Source organism: Thalia democratica, chromosome 3 (assembly GCF_965202585.1).
Source record: "Thalia democratica chromosome 3, ktThaDemo2.hap1.1, whole genome shotgun sequence".
Taxonomy (NCBI): domain Eukaryota; kingdom Metazoa; phylum Chordata; class Thaliacea; order Salpida; family Salpidae; genus Thalia; species Thalia democratica.
The window spans coordinates 23,527,311-23,551,775 of record NC_139167.1 but is presented as its reverse complement, the minus strand read 5'-3'; the positions used below and the strand labels follow the sequence as shown (position 1 = coordinate 23,551,775).

Here is a 24,465-nt window from a genome sequence, read left to right as displayed (position 1 = left end):
AATTTTTGATTTTAAATGCTTATTTTAATATTTTGTAATTTTAGTTTATAGTAAGAACAAAGAGTATGGGTAGTAATAAACTTTTATATTTACAAACAAATAATCGATGAATGAAATACAATGTGCTAATAGCTGTTTTATACCATGTACAAAAATGTATATTCTTTCACCAGCTTTAAATAAGAATACATATTACTGTTTCTAATTAATATATCTTCAAATATTTTTGTTAGTATAAATCAAACTTTCAAAGTTTAAGAAAACTTTAATTAAAGATAATTTGTATCATGTTTCTTCAAATTAGTTACTTTTGTTATTTTAAGGTAAAAGTAACTTAATTTTGTTTTGATTAGTCAACGAATACTGACCTACAAGTTGTCAAACTTTAAAATTTTAGCTACAATAATACAATTTAGTAGTATTTTTAAGCTAAAGTTATAACTGTTATTTATATAAAATTGAAACAGACAATTTAAAATAAAACCTTCATAGTTGAATTTAACTAATGCTCCAACTTTATTGCTTATTTTAATCTATGTTACTTTATTGCATTTTATCACAGTTCGTAGCTTTCTCCAGTAAACACTGTTTTATATACTCGTAGAAAATTGCACGTCACATAAGTAACACTTAATTAAACTTTTAAGTCCCCTAATCGTTGTTCAAAGTTTTTGCTGTTTCAAGCAGACAGTAACTTATTAACTACTTAACATTTATTCGTTGCATAGATGAATCGTTTCTGAATGTTCTATATGCTTAGAATGTAAAAACAGGTCATTAATATATTTCTGTTTTTATATTTTTATTAAAGTAGTCTATTTTCACTTGAGTTTGTTATTAAAATTAAAGTAGCTACTATCGCAGCTTCAAAAAAAAAGGATCATATAATTATTCAAACTTACAAAAAACTCATTTTTAACATTTATATAAATTAAGTAACCGTTATGTAAGCTCATTCAATTTGCAGGTACGTAAGCTGACAGCGTTTTCAAGTCAGTATTTTATCATTTTATCAAAAGTATGTTGCACTAAAATGATGCAAATAACACGAGCGTTATTCTTATTGCAATTATTTTATGTAGTGCAAGTGTTTTTATTGGTGCAGAGTTAAACGAGCTGTAGGACATTATTTTTTGAACAAATTTGAAAATAGTTTCAGATTATAAAAAGTTGTATTTTTCAAAGAAGATAATTTAGTTGTATTACCCAAACCTTATGACTTTTTAATTAAGATTATACTAAAAAAGACATGTATTCCGTAAATTTACGGTGTAATAAGTCGCTGTAAAATGACCATAGGCGACAAATGATTAAACTAAGAAAAATCGTTTCTTATAAGTAAAGCTATTAATATTTCAGCTTTAGTATTAAGATTCTTTTAGTATGCAATGGTCTTAAACAGACAGTAGTTTTAAATTTAATAAAAATTTCTTTGTTTTATTTATTTAATATCTTTTTTACTAAATTGAATTTTCTGAAGTTTTCGTTTAAAAAGTATTTTAGTATTTTGAATGTTTTTATTGTCTAAAACAAAAAAAAATGTTAATTTAAATTAATTTTTGACAACTATATACTTAGTTTAATATTAGAGTTTGTAAACTGTTAATATGTAACTTTCATTTAAAATATATTTATATATAACAATTATTAGATACTTCATTATATTTATATATTAAAAAAAAATCCCCAAGTATTCGAAAACGAAGTACCTATATATCAAAAAAAAATTAAATGACTATTATTATTAAATGAATATCTTCAACATACAGCTACAAACTTAAACGAATGCCACAGACTTTCTTTTTAGGTTGCTTATTGTTTATTCGAACTTTTGAATTTTAGTGTTTTCCAAATCACTTTGATACACTTGACTCAATACCCAACTTTATTGATTAACAATATGTTGCAGATTTTTGCTCATCACTGAAGTGATTGACTTCTCTGCATGTTTTGCTGAATTTTCTGATTCCGTTCAATTTGGAAATTTATGCTATATTGGAAGATTAAGTAACTGTGTTTGCTATTGATTAAAGTCTCAAGTTTTAGAAAGTTTTGATGATGAAGTTACTATTTTGAGTTAAAAATACAATTTTTGCAAATATTTTATACTTTAAAGCGTTAAAAAGTTTATTAGTGTAAGTTTATGTGTTAAAAATTTTGTATTCTATGTTACTTATAACTCTTATTTTCAATTATATTCTGTACATGGTTTAAAAATTAACGAATTTTTTCTGATATGTGTCTTTCAGTTTAAGTGGCTCATGTTTTGATGCATGGGTGTAGTGTAAAACAATAAAATTGCAATAAAAAAATAAAATCTGTAAAAACTTTTGATAGTTGAATGCAAAGTAAGCTTTCACGAACAACAAATTTACAGTCTTCTGAGGGTAACAAACTCAATTTCACCTGACATTGACTTCCAGAGAGCTACATTTTTTTTAAGGTTGGTCTAATCACAAACAAAACCTATATACCTATTTCAAATTTACAAGTAAGTTTTTTTTATAGTTTTATTGCAGATTTTAAAAGTAAAATTTTATAAAAAGGATAATTAAAAAAAAAAAAACTTGCTTGTTTTCATCATAGTATAGAAAAAAAAACTCTTTTGCGCGATAGTTAGTTTGAAAATTCATAGTAAGCAATAAAAAGTGACATTTTTAATCAAAATCACGTTATAACACGGTTTAACAACACGATCAAAATAACGATTATATTATTAAGATATTAAACGTAGATTACCATGAAACTGCTTATGGCAGAAAAAAATGTAGTTGACAAAATTTAGGTACTTTAAGAGAGGTGTTGTAATTTAAAAGAAAAAAAAGCCTTATTTTGTTAGTTTTAATTATTTTGTCGTAGGCGCATATTTACTTTTTGTGTTTTTTATTTTTACAAGTTTGTAAATTGCTATTTTTGTGCAAGTAACAACTTAAGGTTTAAAAACTGATAATTAACTTTGTAAGTCTGAATATTAATTGAGTAAAAATTTTAAAATTAAAACACCTTAATTACTCGAAAACATATTTAAAATATTAATTTACTGACTGCAGGAGACAGCTACAAACTTAAAAAAACAGAACAGAATTAGTTGGTTTTAATTTTAAGGTGACATATATTTTGTAAATCAATGAGTATTTCAAATTAAATCTCATATATGATCATCATAACCTAATATGGTTTTCGTAAATTTATAGAGCTTTCTTAATTTAACAACCAACTACTTATTGTAGACAAATGCTTTTATATTTCAAAACTTGTGTATAATGGGTTTTGATACAAGATAGAGCTTTTCCATCATTTAAATGCATCCAAAAACGTTTTTTTTACACTAAACTGAAACAATCAATTAGTTTAAATATGTATATTTTATTACTATTAAAAAGTATAATCTTTAGCATGTTCTTACTAATTGAAAATATTTTTGTTAACAAATAGCTAAAAGATAGTTCGAACTTTCGAAAAACCAATTATTATTGCATTATTTACAAAGGGACTAACCTAGTATAAAACATTCACGAAGAATACTTTATTTCCGTCTTATTATTTTGTTAAAAGTTAGTGCAACAAGATATTTAATTACAATTTTTACTGACATAAGGATATTCTAACAACCAATGTTGTTTAACTGTTAAATAAATATTTTAAGTAAAGCGATAAAACGTTGTGATTTTCATTTTTGGATTTTTCAAAATATTCAGTCTAGATTAGCCGAATTATTAACGACTTTTAAAATTTAGACACAAAGAAGTCTAACTAGCAAAAAACTATAGCTTCAAAATTTTATCTAAATATATCCATTATAAGTAGTTATTCGTTTGTGGTGAAAATAATGACGTCAGTAAAACCTTTATAGTGCAAATAATTTTTATATCGCATTTTAGTTTATATTGCAAATAGTGTAGTTTAGTTTGTAATGCTAAATATTTTATAATGCATTTTAACTTATCTCAGTAAAATTTTAATGCAATACATTTTATTTGTCAGTTTGAAGCTTGTTAAAATAAAATTGATCTATAACTAATATTGCTATACAGTTAACTTCTTCAGTTAACTTTATTAAGTTAGTTTTATTTATTGGTTGTAAGTAATTTAAAAACTTACACCTAAGAAACAACTAAACAAATTAACGAAAACTTTCTTCATGTTTCTATTAAAAGTAAATTTTAGGAGTTCTTTCTTAAACAGACAGTAAAAAAGTTGGTTCATAAAATTTACTTTGTTTTACTTTTGTTTTAAATTGATTGTTTGACACGTTTATTTTTTTATATATTAGTTAAAGTCATTAGTACTTATTGCTTACTTTAAATTTAAAAAGGTACTAGCTCTAAATTACTCTTGATATAATATACCTATAACACTTACGCTTTTATAATAATATCTTGTAAACTTTTAATAACAAACTGTGTTACTACGTTTAAAAAAACGTATAATTAACTTGTTTAACTTAAAAAACCTAGCTTAAATTTCTTTTATTTCTAATATAATATTTTTTTAATTTATTCAGTTTAATTTGTAATTTATTCAAAATGAATATGACAAATACGTATTTAAAAAAAAAATCTATATAGCGATGACACCAATAAATTTTACTGTCTGCTAGAGACAGCATCAAACTTCAAGTTAAAAAAGTGTTCATTTTGGTTCAAAGCTAATTATATTTATAGTAAAATTTTCAATATTTGTTATTTAAAATGATGACGCCATATATCTTTATACCAATTAATTTTTCATTACAGATATTTTGAGAAAAAAAAACATCGTAATTAATTAAGTTAAGAAACGACAACTTTTTATTAATAAAAGAACTATTTTTATTTTAGTAGACTATAAAGTATTTCTTTAAAAACTATTCACATTTTTATTAATTTTTTGTAATAAATCAAAAGTACAACAATTTAAAAGTTGTACATTTAAATTATTTGACATAGCTTATTTAAAAAACTATATAAAAACTCAAAATACATTAAGATGTCTTATTGAATAAGTTTAATTTCAAACAAAAAATATTATATAGAAAGCAAATTTGTTAATGTAATTTGATTACTTTTCGTCTAAAGACAAAATTGTGCTTGGTATTATATTTTAAAAACGAAGTAATTTAGATTTAACAAATGATATATATTTTTTATCAAAGTTTTTTTCAGATTTTTAAGATAAACACAACAATTTAGTTTATAAGATAAAGTGATCTAAATAAAGTTAGTTTTATCCTTATATATTGATAATTAACAAGCAATGCATTTTTATTCGTTATTATTTTGATACTTCACAAAATTTTGAAAAGTTTAGTGATCTACTTGATCTAAGATATTTTAAATTAAAATTTAAAAAATATATTTATTTAAATTCAGATTTAGCCAGATCCTGTTTTAAATCAAGTAACTTTTATTTTTCTAAGCTTTGAAGGTTAAGAATTTTTATTTTGCTTTTAGTTTTCAACTTAAAGATAAGAACCAGCCTTTTAAAAGGCTTTATTTACTGGTGCGTGAAATTAGTAACTTAAAATAAACTAAAGTTATACGGTTTAGTGATTAATTAGCATATCTTTTAGAATTTTATCAGCTATGGTCGGCAACATTTTTTAGTCCTAGTGCCAGATGTGGTAAAACTTTGTCCTTGGTAAGTCTGAGCTTTTCAATTTAACAATAAGATATATAAGACGCACAATTTCAATAAAACTATATATTTATTATTTTGACGTCATTTATATTTAATCTACTAAGTAATATAACATGTTAAATCATCACAAGATGTAAATTATTTAATTACCTAAATAGCCACACATGCAATTATTTAAAACAGTGGTCGTCAAGCTGATATAAGTCCACTCACACTAAATTGCGAAAAATAACATATTTGCCCCCCCCCCCCGAATTGCGCTGTTAGCGGTAGATACACGTAAACAGTTTTAATTTTATTTGTAAGGGTTTTGCGCTTTATTAGAACTAGCTTAGTGTTCATGCAAAATTATACATTTCTTTATGCATATAATAAAAATTGCTTCGTTAATCTTCATTTAACGATAATATTTTATTGCTTAATTTTGTTTAAGATGCTATGGAGAGAAAATTACCATTTTAAATATAGTAACAGGGCCCGCGAGAGGTATAACTTACATTAAAATTCAAGAAATTAAAATGTTTGCGAAGAAGATGTGCTTTTTTGTAACAAGTATTTAAAATTTGTTTCTTTATTTAGTTTTCATTAGAAATTAGTTATAATTATATTAGTACTTTATTAAGATTTTCCTTTTATAATTTTGTATAGTTATGTGCCTTAAAAAGACATTTCTAGCAGTGTATGTTTTTTTTTTTGTATTTAATAACTTGTAAATGACCTTTATTAATTTATAAACAACATTTGGCTATTTAGTTATGTTTTATTTCTGCTACTTCTCAGTAATTCAATAAATATGTTACAAAAATAAATTAAGTCAAAACTTTTTAAAGTACAGTGAGATTGATTGCTTGATTTAAAAAATTAGTTTTGAGGTTTAAAGTTTATAAAAAAAAATAGAATCATTTATTAGTTTAAGGCATATTTTATAAGCTTCCTCGAACAAAGAAAATGTAAAATGTTTTTAAAAACTTATTCATGAAACTAAACAAATGTTAAAGTTAAAAAGTTAGTAGTTGTCGAATTTTTAGTTAACTAGATATTAGTTTAAGACTACTTTAGGCCAATATTTAAAAAACTTTTATAATTAGATTTTTTTGTTCATAAATTTTAAACTTTATTTAATACTATTTATAAAAATAGGTCGTTCAGATACCAAACTTTTATTTAGTACTACCACAATTTTAAGCTTTATCATCCTTATTATCTTTATTTTACATCAGATTTTTAGATAAAATGAAAAGCAATAAAACTGTGATAGTAGTAACTATACGTTGTTATTAATATCATCGTTCACGATAGTTTTTGAGCACTTTATTAATATCCAGTTAATCCAGTTAGAGACTTTATATTTTATTATACTTTTTTTGAATATCATTAAAGACTCAAAATAATTTAACATAATTTAAAATAATTTAAATTGTCTGGATTTTAATGTCTGGATACCGAATGTTTATTTAGTACTACCACAGTTTTACGCTTAGCAACAGATTTTTAAATAAAATGAAAAGCAGTGAAATTGTGGTAGTAGTAACTATACGTTTGGTCTTATTATTATTATTATTATTATCATCTTTCACGATAGTGTTCAGCACTTTAATAATTTCATGTTAAAAACTTTTTTATTTTATAATATCTTTTTTGGACGATTATTAATTACTCAAGTTTATTTTACATAATTTAAATTATTTTAATAACATTATTATGCGCAACTTCATTTTTTTTCTAGAACTTCGTTGCTTGTTTGACCAAAAAAAAATAAAGCTACATTATTTACACAGGAACTAAGCTAGTATAGTATAAAACATACATGAGGGAAACTTTATTTTTGCATTGTTTTTTTTTTGAAACTAGTTGGAACATCTAAACATTAAGTTACATTTTTTCGGTATAATACTATTATATTTAAACATATCAATAAATATTTTAGGTACAGCGATAAACCATGTTTGTTTTGATTTTGGATTTTCTAAAGTTTTAAGTTTAGATTAGCCGTAATATTAAGGACTTTTAAATATTAAATACGAAAGATGCATCAAACTATCAGTTCTAAATTTACTCAAATCGTGTTCATTTCAAATAACTGAGCGTTTGTGATGAATGTTATAACGTCAGTAAAACAATTATGATGTGAATTACTTTTTTAGCGCATTTTACTTTATGGTATAAATAGTGTAGTTTAGTTTGTAATGCAAAATATCTTATGAAGCAATTTATTTAAATTGCTGATCTTATCTCGGTAAAACTTTATCTGCAATACATTTTACCTTTTAGTTTGAAATAAGTTTAAATAAGACAAGTTTATAATTTATATAGCTAATGTGCAAGTTACTTTAAAATACTAATTGTCTTTAAACATAAAATATTAAAAATCTAACTCAGATTTTACAAAAAGCTAGTTTGTAACATAAATTATTTTCAACAGAACTACTGTAAAATAAAGCAAAATTTCAATTAAATTTTTGAAATTATAGACATTACATCTTTTATTGTGATAACCCTCTAAGTTAACTTAGTTTATAACTCATATTGCCTTATAATACACTTTACCTTGAAGCATATTGACTTTAATTACAAAATATTGTTTAACCTTAAACAACATTTTAATAATGAAGTTTGGCTTAACTATTTCTTCTATCGGTCGGTTAAAAAATGAAACAAGCTTCCAAATGAATTGGTTTCTGACAAAAAAGTTGAAAATTTTGATAAAAGTAAAAAAAAAACATTTAGTTAAAATGTTTGATAGTAATATTAATAAGTAATGTTTATTAACTGTTAGTTTAATTTAAACATTTAGTTTAATTCATAGTTCCATTTTACTAGCAAAGTCTTTTCTCGATTAATTATGAGTCCTTTTTAATGTGTTTGGGTAATATTTATCTGGCCAGTATATTGTTGAAGTGCTTTGGGCATTGCGTTTTTACTGTTTTTGTTGTTAGTGATGCATAAACATTGTTATTTACTGTACCTTCATTATGAAATTGTACGTTTTCACTGTATTGATTGTGCCTGGGAAAAGCAGTATGAATAGAAAAAAAGTTGTTTTGTAGAACCAAATTCTGATAGTCATGATCGGTAGATCGGGTTGATGTTTATTATAAATATGAAATTTCTTTTGAATTTTTTTTTGCTGTTTTGTATTTTGCAATTCTAGTGTGTTCTAGTTTACTTTGATAAAAGTGATCATATTTAAAAATAAAAGTGTGTGGTTTTCAAAGTTACCGGGTTTTGCATTAAACTCAGTGAAATGATTGACTTGAGTGTCCCAGTATGTCTTTTCTGGATTTTGCAAATAAGATTTTGTATTAGTGAGAGGTTGGAAAATGGTATTGTAGTGGATAACTGTGTGAGTAAATTTCCGATTAAGGCCATAGGGCTGGATCGAACATTTTTTTTTTACAAAAATAAACTTTGGCTTTTATATGAAAGCTTTAAGTACATACTACGAGCCAGTTTTTATAGAATTCAAAAATATCATTTAACTTTTAAGAAATTTATTTTTTTGAAAAAATTTTTGATATAAACGTATGGACCGCAAATTTTTCGGGGTCAATTTTCTCAGAAATTTCAAAATCACTAAAAATCTATCTGCTCCTTTATTTTTCAAGCAATCTTCTTCAAAATTTCCAAAACGTTTCTTATAATAAAACGAAAAAACTTTTTTTTTAATTTTAGTAATATTAAAAAATAAAAATTTTATCACAAAAATTAAAAAAGTGTTTTCTTTTTCAAAAAAAATTTATTTTTACAACTTTTTTTCCAAATTCCAAAGTAATTTTTTTTTGTTATTGTATAGAAATTAGGCTGTGAAAGTTTGAAGAAGTTTGCTTGAAAAATGTAGGAGGAGATAGATTTCAATGAAATAGTCTTTTTTCGCTGTTTTAATTTTTTTTTCCATAGGGAATCTATTATGCGGCCTGACTGGTCATATCTCAAAAAATAATTCAAATTTTTTAAAACGATAAAAAGCATCTTGAAGCTTAGAAAAAACTCTATAAAAAAGATCAACTTATAAACAACATGGTTTACCCCGTTCCCTTATGGTCTTAACCTAAAGGCTTATCAAAAATGTCATTGATAAAGTTTTTTTAAAACGGGAAAAGACAAAATCCTTCTACATCTAAGCGTAAATAAGTTTTTAAGTTTAAGTTTGTGTGTTAAAATATTTAGATTTTTATTAAAATATGTAGATTTGAAATTAACCAATGTTTTTATATTAGTACTCAATAAAATGAACATTTTGTGTCATTTTTTTTTAGGATTTATGTGTCTTTTAATTTAAGTGGCCAAGCTTTTGAAGCCTAGATCCATCATATTGACAACAAATTTGCAATAATAAAATAAACTAAAAAGTGCATTGTAGTAATTGGTTATTATATAACATGCTTTTTCTATAATTTTTATGCTTGTATTTTGAATTTTTTTATGTACTAATAGTTTTGTTTTTAGTAATTCGTTGACTATACTATCTTATTTTTAATGATTAAACTATAAAACTTAGAAATTGACCTATAACATTAAAGACATTTCAAAAATTTCATCTGTTAAAAGCTTCAAACCTTGTTATAAAAAAAAAGAAGTAAATGTATGTTATGTCATGATTTATACTAACAAACTATAGCTCATAAATATATACTAAATTAAATAACTATTCCTCATATTCAACACTTTCATTTGGTTAAAATTTGTAGCTGTCTTATAAGACAGCTAAATAAATAAATTTTTAAACTTGATTTTTGCTTAAGGAGTTTTTAAGTGTAAATATCTACGTTAGGCAAACTGTTGTCTGTATGCCTTCTAAGCTAAAATCAGGTCAATGCAAGCTGCTTTTAGCATAAAAAATACCTTTTCAATATCATAAAAAAATATTTTTGAAGTAAAAAATTACAAAATGCTTTTAGTCCAATAAATATTCTTTATTGGACTATTTCTTTATTCTATTATTGTTTGTAGTATTATATTTTTATTTAAAAGATTGGTAAACTAAATAAAAATCCATTGCTCAATATACTTTTATTTTAAGTTTTCATAACAAATTGTTTAAAATGATTTTTTTTGTTAAACTTATAAAATTCATAGTCAACTTGACAACGTTTTTTAGTTTATTATATTTATCGAATAAAAAATGTCTTAAAGTAAATGTTAAAGATATTTTTTTTTACTCATTAAACACTATTTTTTTAAGTATAGTTCACGTTAGAATATGATTTAAGAGTTTTGACATGTATAAAATGACAAAGCTGTAACTACAAATTACTTAATGTTTATCTGTTTACTGAATTTGTTTTTCTTTGTACAGTTTTAGTTTATTAACGTAATAAAATATTTTTTAATTAATTTTTTAATATCTGGTAAAAACGTTTAAAATTTATGTTAAACCTGAATAACAACTACATGACGTTTTATTAAGTACAAAAAAATTAGCTCAAAAATGAAGATTAAGTTTAAGTATGATTGTAAACATACGTTCGTATGTTTATTTCAAAGTTTATAGCTGTCTGCAGTCGACGGTTAATTGATTACTTAATTCAGTTTGGTCGCAGTTTTGATATATCGTTTTAGAATGTAAAATATACTTCTTTTTCATGTTTTACTTAAGTGAATTAGTTATTTTTTATTAATTGAATATGTTAATAATATAAAATTCGAAGTAGCAACAACTTTAATAATCTAAATTTAAGATATAAATACCTATTAAATACTAATTAAAATTGTAATCATTATTTTAGTTTCTTGTATAATATTTTGTTTTGTTTAGATTACTAATTAAATCAAATATTATACAAGATATTATGCAATACCTATCAAATAGTAGAGTAAACCTATTTTTCAGTAATATCATCATTTTTTACTTCTGTTGATTATTAATCAAACTTTGCTTGCTACAAACTTTAGTTTTAACTTATAGTTTCACAATTTATAAGTCTTTGGTAGTTTTATAACTCTTGATTTAGTTTCATATAAGTAATCTTTTAAAATAGTCAAACTAATTACAACTTATTGTAATTGTAAGTTTAGCAAGCATTATTTCAGGCAATAAAACTGAAAAAATAATTTACACTTATATTAAAATTAAAAATTTCTTGTTTTGTTATATTATTTTGATTTATAGATTAAAATATTTACAAAATTTGTAAAAGGTACTTTTACATTGTTAATTAAACACTTTATATAGTTTATTGGAATGTTGAATAAAAAGAAAAGCTTGTTGCATTGATGTTTAAAAAAAAACTTTAATTATATTTCAGCTTATAATGTATTGTTAAATAATAATGATTATTTTTCGTTGAACAGTTGTAGTTTGTCGTCTAAAGAAATACGATACAAACTAAATATTTTGTTTTAGCAAATCAGGTAAAATGTTCGAAGTTACTAAAAATATTAAAAAAATATAAAATTTAATAATTTAAACAAAAGTTTTTGTTTTGATAAATAAAACTTATAACAACTAGCTAAAATTAATAAAAAATTATAATTAGCATTTTGCTACTTTTTTCTTACAATAAATAAAATTAGTAGCTGATTTAAGCAGACAGTAAACTAGTTGCATGTTAAAATTTAATCTTTTAACACTTTTCTTTTTTATATAGACATCAATTTATTAAATTTTTATATTATAACTTAATGTTTGACTTTTTTATTATGATTACTTAAAGAACGTAACATTATGACAGGTTTTACTCAGTTTATTTTATCATTTAATAACTCTTGCAGACCGATACAATATAAAATAAAATAATCAATTTTTAATTTAAATATAAATACGTGACGTCATCGTTTATAAGAACCAAAAACTAGCTAAAAAATGAAGTTATAATTAATTTAACAATAATGTTAATACAAAGAATAATTTTTTGCAGTTTGTAGCCGTCTCTAACAGACAGTGCTTTAAACTTTGAATAAATACTTGTAGTACAAATGGTATTTTATTTAGAAATGTTTACTCATATTAGTTTTATTTACACAAATGAATATGCCAGTGTAAGAATTATTTTTAACCTGAATTTTTTTTAAATTTCAACTAACAATTAAAAGAATTTTCAATTTAAACATAAATAAAATTCATTTTGACATATATCATTCTAAGTAAAAACAATTAACAATAAATTCTATCAATAAATAGGAGTAATTATCTTTAATGAATTTAATTAAAAAAACAAAAAAAAAGGTTTGGGAAACTCAGAAATAAACAAGTCATTTATAATATTTAGTTATCGAGTACTGCTTTAAGCTATTTGTAACATTAAGTTTGTTGTTTAATTTTTATCCAGAGTAAAAAACCATCAAAGTTCAAAAATCACTTTCTATATAGCTTAGAAAGCTTTTAGCTAAAATACAAGTAGTTAAAAATAAATTGAATTAATACATATCAAAAGAACATAACTTAAGGTTATAAAGGTTATAATTATTAAATTAAAACTTAACATAAAAACGTTAGCAAGCAGTTATCATGCTTTTCCTTTACATTTGTAGTTTAGAAATACACATAATTTTTAGAGTGTTTTTTATAAGTAAATTCCTTATATTTTATAAACAGTACTTTTTTTCTTACATATGTATAAATAAAGGATTTTGGTCTGATAATAACATGTTAAACTACTCAAATGATGTAATGTTTTTTATGTCTTAAACACGAATGTTTTAGTAATGTTTAAACTAAATTTATTCTAAACATTAGGTTAGCACCGTGTAATATTGATTTTAAAACATTTTAAAACATTTTAACACAACTTGAAGTTCATATAAGTCGTAAAAATTCGTATAGAAAGTGTTACACCTAAATTTTATTTATTATTTCTAAAATCTAAAAATATAAAAAATAGTAGCTAGATTACAACTAAGTATATAATTTTTTACTTCAATAAACTTAAATTGTATTTTCTTTAATAAACAAATGATGATTATTTTGTTACTGCAGCAAATTAAGAAGATAATTGGCATTTTATTGTGATGATGATAGTTTATAAAGTTTATCATAAAGTATAATTAGAAGAGGAATCGTGGCGTCTTAACTTAGATTAACAAAACCTTGCTCAAAAATATATTATAAATTTAAAGAAGCCTTCTTGTTTGACTAATTTAAACATATTTATAAATATTTCTAAGTTTATTTCCAATACATAGCACAACAATAGGTAAATACACTTTAAACGCAAAGGTGCAATGCACCAATATAAATTATTTTAAAGTACAACTTTTCGCTTATATTATAGTATAAATTAAGTTAAAGATAAAAAAATCTGTCTTAAATAATATAAAAAAATTAAAAGATACTTGTCTATCTAATGATAATTTTAATACATGGTATATATGTTATAAATTCAACCATTTTAATATTTATTTTAAAAACAATGTTATAAAATTTAAAAAAATCTGTAAACAAAAAAATCTTAATTAATTCGCAATGAACTACTGCAACTACTTTCATTTTAATTGTTTAACTATGAATATTAAGAGAATATTTAGAGCTTGCTGCAGTTATGGGAAATAAGGCTTAAAATCAATGGTGCAATATTTCATGAAAAAATATTTGCCTGGTGATTTATAAAAGTTTTTAAATTAGTTTATATTTTTTGAGTGAGAAGTTTTATAAAATTGTTTCGTGGTTCTTTTGTATAATAGATACTTTAGCCATATTATATTGCCTAATTTGTATAAAGTAGTCTTAAATAGTCTTTAGTATTAATAGATAAAATTCACTGATACATTATAATAGGTTAGTATAAAAGCATTTTTATTTAATTATGTCTAACTTAAACAATACAAATACAATCTAAGGTCCCTCTGTCCGCAGAGGGACCTAAGCACAAATGTTCTGCGAATTTACCCTGTCTGCAGGAAATATATGAACAAAAAAGCCAGGTTGACAATCTTCCCACAGACAGTCAATCAGACCCAACTTAGACTTTAGATGTTTGTCCATCGACATCCAGAGCTCAAAAGTTTTTAATATTTTTTTATTTATTTGATGTTCTATTTTTTAGAGTAAAAGATTGTTATGAAAACGAAATCTTACTATAATTAAAGTAATATCATTTTTTAACAGGGATGCCAAAAAATCTGAAACCCTTAAATTTGACACATAAGACTAAAAAACCTGAAAAAAAACTTGAATTAGTGAAGTTAAAAAAAATTTAAATTTGAAAAAAAATCAATAAAAAAACTGGAGTTTTAACATTTTTAGATGTTAATTAGTAAACTTTTGATTTGACACAATGAAATCTATCATAAAGATATTTTTTTTAGCATCATCACAATTTTGTTTCTAAAAATACAGTTTTGAAGGAGGTTTACAGTATCTTTTGAATGTTTTAATACAATTTAAAACAGTTTTAAACCTCAAAATAAACTTTAAACTAAGAATAGACCAAAAAATGTGTACTTTCGAAAACCTTGAAGAACCTAGAATACCTGAAATAGTTTCCAAATACATTTAGCAACCCTGTCTTCAGCAACAAGTGGAGACCTTTATTTTTTAATATAAATCAACAGTTTTAAATAAATGATTTGGCTAATTTTATACTGTTTTTTATTGCACAAGTATAGTTTACAAAAGCCATATCTCTTTAATTTATTTGTTTCTTATCTTTTATTAATTATAGCAATCAAGGATTGCCAAACACTTAGGGTACTCAGGAAAACATAGGGTACTTTAAAAATTTAGAAAATCTCTTGGAAATAATAATTTAAATATGTTATTTTAAACAAAGTTTAAAAAGGTTTCGTGATAGACCTTTAAAGACTATATGAATTAGGATTAGCCTGTTAAAAAAAATCATTTATTTTACTGAATAGTTTAAAAATGGGTTTGTTATAAAAAGTTATAATCATGCTATGAAAGAAGAGTTTTCGAAAACCAAACTGTTTTAGATGAAAAATTTTCGAGAATAACTTTCATAATCGTACCATTCTTTTATTTTTTAACACAAAGTTGTTTCCTTTTTTACCAAAAATAATTGCAACTTATTAAATAGCTTTTTACTTTTATTCTCAGATACTGAAAATCGCCTTTAAAAAGCAATATTGCTTACTTTTGGAAATAGTACTAAATGTAAGCCATCAAATATACTATCGAGCGAAAAATGTACAAAGAGATTTTTAAAGAACTTAAAGTAAAGATGTTATTAGTATATAAGCGAAGTTTAGGAATTAATTTAAAAAACAATAACTAAAATTTATCAGTGACAACTGAACGACTTTTTTATTTTCGAAATGCAGGAAGTTAAGCATAAAATTTGGATTGAAAATTTACCTTTTGCTTTACAAAGTAGAAGATATGATGAAATAAAACTTTTAGAAAATTAATTAATTAATTAGTAAACTTCTAAAATAAGTGTAATTATTTTTCCAATATACAATAAGAGCAAAAATTCAAAAGTTAAGAATTTAATTTTCGTTTAATAACTTGTTGGTAGTGGTTTTTATTTCTTTAAAAAAAAGTTAAATGAGCGAATCACCACAATACAAACTACTTTTTTATTAGCATTTATCTAGTAAATTATATTATAAAATATAATATGTTTCAAATCAGTAAATGATCATTTTGTGATTTTAAGTCAATATAGTTGAAACTTGTATTACTATTACAACAAGTAACTAAATTTGTTAAACAAATGAAAATGTTTTACTATTTTTAGATGACTTTTACGTAGACACTGTTTTTTTTTAAATACTTTGCTCGACATTTCGTTAAAAATTAAGGTCAAATAAAAACAAATGTCAGTTAAGTTTCTTCATGATTTAGATTTTGCACATGGACAATAAAACTTTTTTTTTTAATTTTTAATACTAAATGTCCTATGATTATTTTCAACCAAAATTTTACTGTTAAAAATGTATACAAAATTTTAGTTAATTAAGAGCTGTCATATTTATTGTTTGTTGCTCAAACTCTAGTTTTATTTTCTACGAAAAAAAGAAACATGTAATATGCAAGTATGCAGTCAAATTAGCTATATAAACAATCTTGTGTGTTTTAAAAATAAACTATGACATGTTTTACTGTTTGTAATGCTATTGTTTAATATTGAGGTACTTTGGCACAACCATAGCATGACAGATTTCTACTAACTTCAAAAGATTCTTCTGACCACGTTTTGTTTTCTACATCATAAACTAAAGAAGTACTCATTCTATTTTGAAATACAGCAAGTTTGCTACCAATTAAAATAACGGCAGGTGGGAAATTTAAATTGCGTGAAAAGCAATCATCAAGCGGTTTAAGTAAAACAAACTTTTTACAAGTCGAGTCATAAACTTCACATACTTCGGCTAAACCTCCAAACATATACAATTTGTTTTTTACAGCAACTGATTTGTGACCAAATCTTTCTTTAATCATGTTAGGCATGTTTGTCCACTCATTAGCTACATGATCATAAGCTTCTACAGTCTTTAGTCGACCATTGTTATCTCCACCGGAAACAACAATTTTTCCCTCAAATACTGCACAAGCTGAAGAGTTTCTTGCACTCCCCATTTCAGCGATTTTATTAATGCTAAAGTCTGCTGATTTAAATTTAAAACAAGAGTCAACTACTATCCCTCGATTATATCCTCCTAAAATATAAGCGTTCCCCATAAATGAACACACACTAAAGTCAAAATAGTTATCGGGCATATTTCCTATATCTTTCCAAGTTTTAGTAACACTTGAGTATTTTTCAATAGACTTTATCCATTCTAAATCATCATAACCACCAAATACAAAAATTTCGCCCTTTATACAAACTACTTCCGACCATTTTCTGCCTACTTTAAGTTGTGGTAAACTCGTTACGTTTTTGTAATTGTTTGCTTTAGTGCTATACACATCACTAACAACTTTTTTGTTTTTCCTACCACCACATAGAACTATATTAAATTTATCTTGGTCACAAAACCTACTCTCGGTTTTTAAATTTCTCGTTTTAATATTTTCATCAATTACTTCATTTACGAAAGCAAAATTATCTTTGAAACACGAAATTTTTTCTAAAATAAATTTAAGTGCAGGAACTGATAATAGCGTTAGACGAATTTTCAAAAAAAGACGTATTCCATATATGTTGCGTTCTTTACAACTACCTAGCCAGGAAACTACTGCGTTGAAAACTTCTAGCTCAGAGTCAATGTTCAAGTAACTACTTGACAATATTTTTGTAACATATTTATAATCTAAATCTAAAAATTCTTGAGACTCGCTAATAACAGGGAAGAGACGTTCGATAAATAGAATCGGAGCTTTTCGTATGTTTGAGAACTTAAAAACCTGAGATAACTGATAAAGAGCTAGAACATTGTTTAAATTAATTTTATCCTCGATGCTTCTGTAGACTTTTTTATCTATATGTTCATTACGCATAACTTTGTTCTCCTTTAAAGATAAAATGATAGTACTGACTTGTGGCATAGTTTTTCCTGTAAAAGAAAGAGCTTATTTTATATATTCATGTTAAATTTAAACTTTTATTTAAATACAAATAATAAAATACTTAATGTTTAACTACAAACAACATGAAATTTTTAAATTTTATTTGTAAATGTCTGACAAGTATATTTATACCAAAATAATGAACAAAAAAAATTTTAATGATTTTTTATTATTTGAATTAAAGTTGTTGAGTGTAATGTATATTTTGTAACAAAAATACCTAGTAGTAAAGTTATTTTTTTATTTATACTTGTTCCTAACAAACCACAACTAAAACATTTGCAATTACACTGAATTTAAAAGGAGAATCTAAAATACTTTAAAAAATAAAAAAATACAAGCAAACTCAAAATATTTGTCAATTTTGTAAATTTTAAGCTGGAAAAAAATCGTTTATAGTTACTAACATAAGTAAAAAGACAAAAGTGTTACAAATAAGCGTAAAACAAATTAAAGCCTAAACTTATCAAGATATTGTCTTTGATGATTTCTTTTGAAAAAAAAAAAATTAAATTAAAATTTTGTTAAAATTATTGTTGGTTAAGATGCATAATTAATATTAATATTTATTAAGCTTTATTTATTAATCAATTTAGTAGCTAATAGAGAATGTAGGCTTTAAAAGACTTAAGACCAGTTTTAAAACTCGGGATAAGCAACTTATCTATTTTGTCTTAAACCTGAATTTTGTATGGAGAAGATTTTGAGTAACACCGTATTTATAAAATACATTACATTAACCTTTCGCTTATTTACGCATATTGTGTCTACAGAAAAAACGCGTAAAGATACAAAAGATCGTACAGATACGAGAGATACAAAATATATTTACTACAATGGCTGTATTTTGATATTGCTTCTAGTTAAAAGCAGACTGGGTACTTTCCCACTTTTAACAATTTGTTTACTTTATTTATAAGTATGATGACAAAATATAAAACTATACGTATTTAAAAAATAGAAATTAAATTTATATAAAATAATAATACTTGTAGAAAAATTTTACTGATTTAAAATATAAGTAGATTTTATCTTTATTTATATGTGACTTATTTCATACTTAACATTTATATTCTATTCTACTTAGCGTATTCAATTTATAGTTTAGCATTTGTTTACAATTAAAAAATGGTTTACTGTTTATATTAATATTTGTTTCTATAGCCTTTTACAAAAATATGTATTTGGTGCTGTAATAAAGTTCTTTTGACTAAATATATATAAAATATAATAAAAATGTTTAATAAACACTGTTTATGTTACTAAAATTCTTTTAATTTGATATTTGCCCACATAGGGATAATTTTGTCTTGTATTAAACATATATTAATGGATTTTTTGAGTAGGAATTAAATTTCTTGCCATAAGAACTTTGGGTATTGAATTTAAAAATTTAATCTAAATGAAAATAATAATAATGATAAACTTTTAAAGAAAATTTTCAATTTTTAGAACTCTAAAATGCGTAGCTAAACGAGAGTGCGTAACGTCACGAGTGCGTAAATATGCGAGAGGTTACTGTACTTAAAAATGACTAACTGCAACTAAATACTGTTAAGCAACTTTTGCAGTCAATAAACTAAAATAACTCTACAATAAAAAAAATTGACTCTAATGTTTTGTTAGTAAAAATTGGTAAGAGCCTTGAGTTTGCTTGAAGGGAAACACAGCTAGAACTAACCAGCTTTTTTTCTTTAAATATTTTTGTTTTAATTCGAACTCTAAAAGTTAAAGACATCAAGGTAACAAAAGTAAAATTATTATTTGAAATAACACAAGTAAAACGCACAATATTTTATTAAAACCTTACCTTGTTTATTGTTCTCATTTCGTTTTTGCTTACGTTTCATATTGAGTAAATTAAAGGAATTTTCTTTACACTGCTTAACTAAATCATAGACTGTAGAATCTTTACCAGGTAATTTACTGTTTCTTTGTTCAAGATGAATGGCTCCATATTTTATTTTTCTGTCATCAGCTCTATTAGAGCAGTTTGTATCAAATGAATCTCGGACGTCATTTGAAATATTTTTATCCATATTTTAGTTATGCCTGTAAGTTTCTGTGTGCATAAAAGTTTGTTATTAAATGGTTCTTTTATAGTTTTAGATAAGTATTTTAAAATAAATTTCAAGCTGTAATTTAAATAAAACTTTCTAAACAAATTATGTAATAAGTAAGAGTAAACTACAGCAGCCAAATGAAAAGATTTTGAAACAATATGATTTTATTTTTGCCAATATTGAATCTTTATTTATTTTCAACACTTAATCTTTTTATATTGTATTATAAATACTTATTAAATCAATAGTTCACTACTAAAGAAGCAACAGAATTAAGTAATATTAGCAAACAATTATAGAAAACAACATATAAGAATAACATAAAAGTAAGGGATATTTTTATACATATACATTAACACTTTTGTTTATTATTACTTACTAAAACAAACATATAAAGTTCAGTTTAATTGCTAATTGTCACTTTATGTTTTAACTCTTGTTAATAACTTTTTTCTCACTTTGTAGTTATGCTGATTTTATGTTCACATATAAAGTTAATTGATATAAGTTTTCAAGACAATTATTATTAAAATATATTTAAAATTTTTGTGCTCTTAATTATCAAGTTTAAAATATATTATTAAATTTTATATTATGGCATCATGTCTCAGCATTTTACAGCGTATGGTCATCTAAAGTTCTGATGTAATATTTTTACTGTATCTACATTAAGTGGTAAATTACCCTTACATAGGTATAAGAAATTTTTTTGTTTATTTTTAGAACTTGTCCATTAATTTCAGAATATCTAGTGTAAGTTTCAAAAAATTGGCTTCATGGCCCCCTTTGACCTATTTGTTGCATATGGCCCCCTAGGGGGCAATATCAATCACTTTTGAAAACCCTTATCTAATTAAAATTTTTATTAGCTTTCTACAGACGGCATTAACACTGGATTATTGTTTGATAACATTTTACTTATTTATACTGTTAACTATTCTACGTATAGTTTACTATCATTAGGTTAAATATCTACTTAGTAGCCCTTAAGATAAAAAATTTATTAAAAAACTATAAATACTGTAAATTTAAACATAAAAAAACATAAATTTAAATTATTAGCAGCTTGAATCACCAAGTTCTAAGGACAACAATTAAAAAAAAAAATTGTATGTACTTAAAACAAAATAAAATAATAAAAATGTACCAAAAGTATTAAATACATTTTTTAGCACTTTCTTAAACACATGAATAATACTTTCACTATCTCAAAAAAATGTTTTAAAACAAGAGGACATTTGAGTAATTCTCTTGGCTTTAAAACACAACAACATTTTTGTTCTTTGTTTAAAGTCTACTATTTACAGAATTCACAGCAGAATGATAGAGTTAAAAAAAACAATGTTTTAAATTATTTTTTGTTTTCGAGTTATTGGGTTTATTTGATTGGTGGTAGAGCCCATAATAAAGAAAAAAAATTGACTTTTTTGTCATTTGGGCATATCTTAAAAACTAAATTCAATTGTTTAATAAAATTTTTTAGAATATTCTTCAGTAATCTAACTTTATTGGTCAGTCTCTTTTATTTTTATACATTGATGCTTTTTGATAAATGAGCCTTTTTTTTTTTACATTTGGTGGTAAATTAAGAACTTTTTGTTTAATCAAATAGAAATTTTTAAGAAAATCTAAAATAACTGAATAACGCTAAATTTCAAGTTCAAAACTAAATAAAAAACATATTTTAAATTTTTAATTTATTATGTTGCTGGAACAAAAATACTACAAAAGTGTCTACATTGATTTTTAGTTTCTGCACCAAATGTTATTAGGACTAAAAAAATCTTAAATGTCCTACTTTTTCTATAGGCTATAACACCAACCCAATTAACCCAAACTGAAAAAAATAAAAAACTTCAGCCATATCAATTAGCTAACAAATTGTGTAAAAAAGTTTTAAAACTAAATTACAAAAACATTATTTCTATATGTTTGTAAAATAAATTTTTGAAAGAATAAATTCATAAACTAATAAATTATTTAGTTTTCAAAGTTTTTGGTCAAGAAAAATGACTCAAGTTTTCTTTAGTTTACAATGTTTGGCTTTTGAATATCCTCAGTTTTCTAAATTTAACATTTTCAAAAATCTTACTAACAAAACTCGGCTTTTAAAATAAAAAAAAAATTGTAAAAAAAAAAAAAAATAAAACTGTCTCGATACACAGATGTTATTAAGGGGGGTATAGGATTATTATAGTATATTAATACAACAATCAAAACAACACTTATATTTATTTACATAAACTAAACAACACAAAGATACAATTACATCACTCTATACGAGAACTAAAGTTAAACACACAAGAAAACATTAGTTCTTAAATCTAACGTGCTTAAAATGCATTTTAACTTAAAGCACACTTGCCGAAACTGCTACTGCACTGTAATTGCAAGTCGAATTCCGTTTTATAAGCACTAAAACAAATGTAACTCCTTTAAGTAAACAATATTGTTTATTGTTTTAGAAAATTGTTTTAAGAGTTATAAAAATTGTTTTGCAAAAGCTTGTTTTGAGAATAATGAAAATTGTTTTTATTATTACAAAAAATTCCATATTTATTCACGAGCTTTAAAATATTAAAATGAGATGCTAATATCATTACATTGTTTCTTTTTAAATTTTCAATTTTAACGTTTAAAGCCTGGTAAAATTAATTAATTAAAAAATAATTAAAATCCTTAAAATTCTACTTAACTTTAAACTTTTTAGACAGTATCAAAAGTCCGGTTTAAAAAAAGTAAGAAAAAGAAACTGTATTTCTTATTATCTCAAAAATTACATAATCTACAAAAACTTAGATAAAACACAACATAAAGACAAAGTAAGTAACAATGATAGTCATTTAGTTGTCCTCCAGCTTCTTATCCTTGGGGTTCTTGTCCTTGTGCCTGTTGTCCTCGGGCTCGTCGTCGGGCTGTTATCCTCAGGTTGTTAATAGAGGCTTATGAACCATCAATTGGATCATTGACAACGTCTTGTTTCTTTTAGGAAACATTTGACTTTCTGTCTTCTAGCTGGTTTCTGAATCAGAAAAACATCACATCGATTGGCTTCGGAAACAATGACAGCAGGAATTTTGATCGTGACGTCATAGAATAAACACAAAATCTTCATTCAATCTTTTGTTTATTGTCGTACTTATAAACAACAAAACTTTTAAAGTTTCATGCAGTAGCAAGGTGTCAGGTGTGCTTAAAACTGTGGTTATCAAACGACAATTTGCTTCAAACAACGTTAAAAAGATACAAACGCAACAATTTATTTAACAAGCGACGACTGCTAAATTCAAGGGGAGTTTATTTTTGATTTCTTTCAAAGGGAAAATTTTAACACAACTTTATACTTGAACTTGAAACGAGTAATAAAATGTGGCAAGAAACTTGCCATTTTACGACTAAGAAAGATGAAAACTCATTCAAACATATTTTTAAACTTCAGAAACATTCTAATTTAAAACAAATACAATCTATACTTTAGAACAATCAATCAGCAGATCAAAACAATAAACTAGTAGTAGTAAACACATAGGAAAATTAGTTTTATCAGCTAAAACTCAGACGTTATTAATAAGAACAATTCTGCTGTTGTAATTCTAAATTTTAATGCGGTTCTTACTTTACATTTCTATGCTTAGAAAAATATAATAACTGCGCTCTCTTGGCAACTTATAAAATGCAATTTTGCACTAAAATACTGCGTCCCCTGACGACTTATGCAAATTGCAACATCTTCAAAGAACATTGTGCACTAGAGTAAAAAGACTGTGCTTTTTATAATCGAAATACTGCGCCCCTATGCGACTTATGTTAGTTGCAACTTATATTATACCCTTAGCTAAAAAGATTAAGCTTTTTAGGATCGAAATACTGCGCACCCATGCGACTTATGTTAGTTGCAACATATATTGTGCACTAAGAAGAAGAAATATTATGCTCATTAGCAAATAAAATAAGCACCTAAGCACTAAAAAAGCATATATAAAACTATACATAGAAATCACCGCAAAAATTATATAGTACTTCCAGCAAAAAATCCTTGACATCAAGCTTCACTTTTAACAAAACTAAATAAACCACTACCACACACTTGTATTATAATTGTAGACTTGCTGTTTCAAAGTAGAAAGTTATTCACACAATTTTTCTTACTATTATCATAGTGAAATGTCGCAAAGTAAAGTATTATCGCAAATTATACTGTCAAAATTTTAAACTCGTTAAAAAGTTGTTTAGTAATAAACTAAAGTTTTTTTTTCGCTGCGTTTTTTAATTGATAAGGCACCTAATTCCTAAATATCAGAAGATTCCTAAAATACAGGCCACACATGGTTTCCAATGTCTCGATACAGATATGTTTATTATAGTCCCGGCGTG

The 24,465-nt window shown here is 24.2% G+C and overlaps 1 protein-coding gene across 1 annotated transcript; it reads right to left on the bottom strand.

Moving 5' to 3' along the window:
• Positions 1-16,636: 16,636 nt before the first annotated feature.
• LOC145832123 (kelch-like protein 26) lies at positions 16,637-20,067 on the bottom strand. The gene is made up of 2 exons (XM_082939478.1): positions 19,839-20,067; positions 16,637-18,015 (listed from the first exon to the last, which is right to left on the bottom strand). The coding sequence occupies exons 1-2, from the start codon at positions 20,065-20,067 to the stop codon at positions 16,637-16,639; spliced, it is 1,608 nt and encodes a 535-aa protein (XP_082795604.1).
• Positions 20,068-24,465: the final 4,398 nt, after the last annotated feature.